Below are 6,000 nucleotides of genomic sequence, written 5' to 3'. Positions count from 1 at the left end.
CTCTCGTCCAAGGGAAGCTCCCAGCTCCTCACAGCGATCCTGCATCTTAAGTCAAGTCTCAGCTGAACTTGCTGGCTCCTGACTGAGCCCCATCCACCTCCCCCCTCTATAAAAGCTTCAGAGCAGTCTCATTTCTTCCCGACACTCGGAGCAGAATTCAGGCATCCTGGAGACCTTGGTAGGTCCCCAAACCAGAATCTGCTGACCTCCCAGGCTTGGGGCAAGGGGAGACTGGGACCCCAGTCCCAGACCTCTCTGGGACAAATGTGCTTTGATTCTCAGAGCAACCCTAGTGAAATCAATCCTAGCCACTCCCATTTGAGCTCATCAAAACCATTTAATTTCTCTGTGAAAAATAAGATGACATCAAAGAATAAATTGTAGACATGACAAGGTGGAAGTCTCAACCTATTTTAGCTGTTCCCAGGGGGCACAGGGGTACTCAGAGTGGTTTTCATCTGTCCCCTGCCTCCTTGAGACCCAGCTGGCCTGAGTGTGTATGAAACGGGACCTTCTTCCTGGGTCAACCTGGCTAGGGGCACCCCTAGGTGCCTGGCTCTCCATTGTGGCGGCTGCTCTCGGTTCCACATCTCGTTCTCCTGCCGAAGCCGCTGGTTCTCCGTGCGAAGCCTCTCTACCTCGGCAGCCAGCTCCTCCACCTGGCGACAGGGCTGCCGGCTGGTGCACCCCTGCAGCTGCTGCAGCCTTCTTGTCTCCTCCTCAGCCTGTGACAGCCGCCTCTCCAGATCCAGGTAGTCTTGCACCAGCTCCTGCTTGCTGCGGCCCTGGAGGCTCTCGGTGTGGTAGCGCTCATAGGCCTCTGAGAAATCCCTCTGCTGGAACTCACCATGAGCACGGCCCTGCCCATCGCTGTCCCCTGCCTCACTCTCCCCACTGGAGCCTGGGTGGGAGGCCCCCTGGGGCACATCCAGGTTGGGCTCCTCGGGGTCTCGGTCATTCATCAGGAACTGGGTGGTGTTGTAGGGCGCCACAGGCTGGCCTTTGGCGAACATTTCCTCCCGGACCCGGGAGGCCCTCTGGCTCTGCCTCTCATCCTGCTGTTGCTTCTCGGCCCAGCTCAGCTCCAAGTAGGGCCGCCAGTGCCGCCTGCGCTTTGATGGCCGCCGTCGGTGCTTCTTCCGGCCCAGGACGGCCTCCACCGAGCAGCTCCCTGGGCTGTGGGTCCGGGGACCCCTACTGTTCCAGCCCAGGCCACCGCCAGCCCCAGTAGGATCTTCCTCCTCCAAGTGGCCCTCCATCTGAGGTGTCAGGGGCAGGGAACCACCAGCGTCACAAGGCTCAGGGGGTGTTTCGGGGCTCCCAGGAGCACAAGAGATCTAAAGAGATAGGACAAGGGAGGATGGATCACAGGCAGCCTGTCCCTGGTGGTGGAATCCTTCCCCATCCACCCAGCCTGAAGCTGCCCTTCCCCAACCCAGCTAACTTGGTCCCTCTCTGGCCTCTAACCCTTCTGCAACCATCTGTTTGTTTACGGGCTCACCTGCCTACTGTCTGTCTCCCAACCCTCCCCAAGCAAACACGCTGAGAGCAGGAATTTTGCCCGTGTATTTTGCTCTGTAATTTCAATGCCTAGACCAGTACCCGGCACTAAGTAGGCATTCACTAAACACTGTTTGAATGAATGAAGTAGGAGGAGGAAACGGAATGGAAAGTGGCTCCTGATGCATTCGGGGGACCAGAAGCCCCAATGGCACTGCTCGTCCATCTTCCTAGAAAGCTTGCCTTTCAGACAGAGCTGGCTTCATGGGCAAGCGGCCTGTGCAGCCGCACAGAGCCCCTGTTCAGAAAGGCCCCACGCTTTGCTTAATGCTCTGCTGTCATTGTCTTGAACTTCTTAGTAATTCTGAGTAGAGTCCTTTACACTGAGCCCCACGAATTATGTAGCTGATCCTGCTTCCAGCTATTTCTATGGTTTTTTCATCCTTTAGGGCTTAGTTCCAATGTCACTTCTTCAAAGAGGCCCTCCCTGACCACTCTATCTAAAGTAGCCCCCCACCTCCCCTTCCCAGTGACTCCCTATCGCCTGACACAGTTAATGTCCCATGTAGCATTTAGCACATTACCATTTCCCATCTGTCTTCCTCCTGTAAGAATGTGTCTTGTCAGACTCATAGATACAGGAAACAAACTGGTGGTTACCAGAGAGGGGAGGGGTTGGGGGGGGGCAGGCAAAATAGGTGAAAGGGATTAAGAAGTACAAACTTCCAGTTATAAAATAAATAAGTCACAGGGATGTAATGTACAGCATAGGGAATACAGTCAATAATATTGTAATAACTTTGTATGGTGACAGATGGTACATAGATTTATCATGGTGATCATTTTGTAATGTATATAAATATCGAATCACTATGATGTACATCTGAAATTAACAGGATATTGTATGTCAATTATAATTCAATTAAAAAGAAAAGGAAAGTCTCTTTAGTTCACCACTGTGTCCCTATGCATGGCCCAAGGTAAGTACTCAATAAATACATGTTAAATGACATAAAGCCCCTAAGAGGGGGGGATCCAAAAGATATGGGAACACGAGACTCTCCTTTATGTTGTTCTAGGGTAAAGAAGAAGGAGTACATTTATTCCAGGCAGAAGGTGGTATCACTCTTTGACATGAGGGGCAGGAAAGAGGTCCTAACTAGGAGGAGGGGTCAACCTCCAGTCTGCAGCTGAGAGAATTCTAGAACTTATCTAAGAGGTGGAAAGAATTCTGTCGAGAGAGTGTGTGTTCAGGGCATCTGTTTATCTGTCGTGGTGAGGTTGGGAGTGTGGTGGATGGAGAATGAATTGCTCTAAGTTTGTGGTTTGGAGAATTCTAATAATAACCACTACCACTGGCATGTTGTTTTATAATGTACAACATGGTTCAGGGACATCTGAGCATGGGTGCATACAAGCATGGGGTGTGTGCTGGGGGATGTATGCAGCCCTGTAAGAGCGGAGGTGTGTTATGTGCATTTGGAGACTCTGAAGTTCTCTTCGTAATTTGGGATGGGGTGTGTTGGAGTGTGTGTGTGCGTGTGTGTGTCTGTGCATGTGGTGTTTGTTCTGTTGTATTGTTACTTCACCTGCAGGGAGATCATCAATCAAGAGTGACAGGCCTTGTCTCCACCAGTGTCTTGGGCCAACTGAGGCAGAGCTTCTGTCCCCCCTGGGAAGAGGCAACTGCTGGGAACTCTGAGGCAGGGTGGCTTCTGTGCCTGTGTGTGTGTGTGTGCGCGCGCGCACGCGCGCGCATGCACATGTGCACACAATCATTCACCTGCTCCCAGCTCTCAGCAAATGTCCCCTAATGATCTTTCCCTCCACCCAAGCCAGCCGTGCCCCTCAGCCCCACATGCTACCTCCCTCCTGAAGGCTTGTCCCTCTACCACTGTTACCACTATTCCAGATAAGCTGTGTGATCTGGTGAGTCATTTGCCTTCTCGGAACCTTCCAGCCCTGACATGCCATGACTCCAAATTAAATAAATCCAGAAAACATTGGAAGTGGCTAAGTAGGTGGGTCAGAGGAGCTGAGTTCCTTCCTCACCTATAGGGAGTTGCGGGCTAGGGGAGAAGAATGCGCGAGGTGGGGGCAGTGAGAGAGAGCATGGGCCAGGAGGGTTTGGGCTCCTGTTTCCAGATTAGAAGGTGATGCTCTCTGAGGGCCTGATATAATCTCTCTCCCCTCTCTCCTAGGTGACATCCTACCACCCACCCCCATCCTAAATTATGAACCAATTGCTCAAACTCTTCTGCCTGCTTCCGACTTGATTCTCAGCCTGGACAAAATGCAAGGCAGGGTTCTGTTGTCAGAGGCCCTAAGTTTAAAGCCTGGGTCTTTTGCTTGCTGGCTGCATGATTCTAGAAAAGGTATTTCAGCTCTCAGAATTTGAGCTTCCTTGAAATGGAAAACAGTCATTCCTACCTTGAAAGGCTACTAGGATTTCATGAGATAGCACAGATTCAGCATCTGGCATGTTGCCTAGCACATAGTAGAGACTCACTTAAAATTACTGTTTTTTCCAAATCTGCAAACACATGTGAGACGGGAAGCCAGGATCCCAGTTGGCAGGTCCCTGTCCAGGGCACTCAGGTGGTTGGGAGGGTGGGGCTTACCTTGGCCTCTTCCAGGGCTGCTGGTGACTCTGTATTACAGTTGGTCTGGTTCCAAGTAGCCACCTTCTTCCCTTCCAAATCTTTCAGCAGATGCCTTTAACTAGTGACACCTGCTTTAAATAACAGAAACCAAAGTCTTGAAGTAGAGTTTTCAGAAGACTCTGGTTCCCCAAGAACTTTTTACCAAAGCAGTGGCAGCCATTTTGTAGCACCAGACCTGCACACCCTCATTTTCACATGAAGGCCCTGAAGGCTGCCTCCACACCCTGGTTTTCACAGCTCCAGCCAGCAAGGGGCCAAATGGTGATCAAGGGGCCATCTTCCCAGACTTGTTCCTCAGGCCCCAGGCCAGGGCTTACATCCTTTACTGTTCTCCTGGAAGTCACTGAGGCCAGGCTGGCAGCTAGGAAGGCAGGCCTAAGGTTTGTTCCCCCAACAACCAAAGCGGGAAAGGAGACTGCCTGGGGAGGCGAATATACGTCAATGACCGGGAGAGGCTGGGAGCGGAGTGCATCAGTGGGTCCGACAAGAAAATATGTGGCAGGCTCAGGAGGGGTCCTTTCCCCACTGCCCCCAGAGGCCCCAATCTTGACTGCAAGCCCCACCCCCCCGCGCGCACCTCCTACCCAGGCTAGGCTCCAAAAGTCTTAATGCCTTAAGAAACACGGCTGGGGCCTGGGCCAAGCGTGGGGCTGAGGTCTTTTCATCCACAGGGCCTGGCCTGCGTCCTTCCTTCCTCTCAGGACAGGAAGCAAAGGAAAGGAGACGAAGTCTTCGCACTACATGCAGCTGGGAGGGAACCCCAACTGGGATAAGGAAGGATTCCTTGGAAGAGGGGAAATGGTCCGGGAAGGAGATTTTGCAAAAGCGGAACTGACCTATTTACTGTCAAGGGCTATGCACTCGACTACACCTGTGTGTCTTTCTCTGCAACCGCCTGTCTGTGCAATTGCCTCAGCCCTACCTCTTGCCGCAGTTGCAGCAGCTCTGGTCAAGCCGCTCAGGCACTAGAGTTGGGGGGAGGGGACAGCCTGGCAGCGCGATGCTTGCTGGGGATTGGAGTTCTTCTTGCTTGGGTAGGCGGATCAGGATCCTGTCACGTCAACAACCACACCGAGAACTCCAAAACCCATCTATCCTTGCGCGAGTGGCGGCCCGCGCTCATCGATACCTTCTCTGATTGGCCAACTCGTCTGCCAATATCCCACTTTTGTCAACGATTAGCTGTGCGGAGGCACAATCGGATACGTCTTTCCGAGATCAATTAAAGAGTTCATTGAAGGCGTTAATCTTTACCGGGCAGAAAATAGATCCGGCTGAGAGGGGAGGGGCTGTGGGCGCGGAGGGATCCTCGGCCCTAGAGGAAGGCGACGAGACGATCGGTGGCCGTCGCCGCCATTTTGGGCTGGGAGGAGGCAGCGGAGGGACTCGCTGCGCAGTGAGAGCACCCCATGGGGGGTGGTCCGGGCGCGGGGAGAGGCCGGGCCGAGTGGGCTGCCTGAAGTGGCGGCGCCGGGAGACCGCGGGGAGTGGGACCGGGGGCCGGGGGGGTGAAGGTTGGAGTCTCCCCGGCCGGGCCCGGTCCTCAAACCGTCCCGGCAGCCCCGTAGCCTCGCCTCTCAGAGGCGGGGTTCTTGGGTAATTACCGCGTGTTTCCCCAGACCCCGGTTAGGGAGAAACCGGGAGAAACGACTCCCCTCTGTTGTCCTTCCCCTGGGGCGCAGATCCTGAGGCCGAGGTCTGCCAAGTTCGCTCCCTACCCCCATTCGGCCTGGACATGGCGTTGAGGCCCAGCGTGGCGGCACCCCCACTTCGATGGGCGAGGTGGGGGCGACGCCAGGTTCCAAAGACAGGCGCCGCGGGGGAGGGCGGAGGTCGC

At 54.1% G+C, this 6,000-nt stretch overlaps 1 protein-coding gene across 1 annotated transcript; it reads right to left on the bottom strand.

The window, feature by feature from the left end:
• Window positions 1-457: 457 nt before the first annotated feature.
• Window positions 458-4,720, bottom strand: HEXIM2 (HEXIM P-TEFb complex subunit 2). The gene is given in 3 exon segments (XM_014789104.2): window positions 458-575; window positions 577-1,337; window positions 4,122-4,720. Coding segments are annotated over 2 exon segments (714 nt in total). The 5' UTR covers window positions 1,260-1,337; window positions 4,122-4,720; the 3' UTR covers window positions 458-544.
• Window positions 4,721-6,000: the final 1,280 nt, after the last annotated feature.

The sequence above is a fragment of the Ceratotherium simum genome, chromosome 16, assembly GCF_057802395.1.
Source record: "Ceratotherium simum simum isolate JZ-2026a chromosome 16, ASM5780239v1, whole genome shotgun sequence".
NCBI classification, from domain to species: domain Eukaryota; kingdom Metazoa; phylum Chordata; class Mammalia; order Perissodactyla; family Rhinocerotidae; genus Ceratotherium; species Ceratotherium simum.
This window is presented reverse-complemented; position numbering and strand designations above follow the sequence as displayed.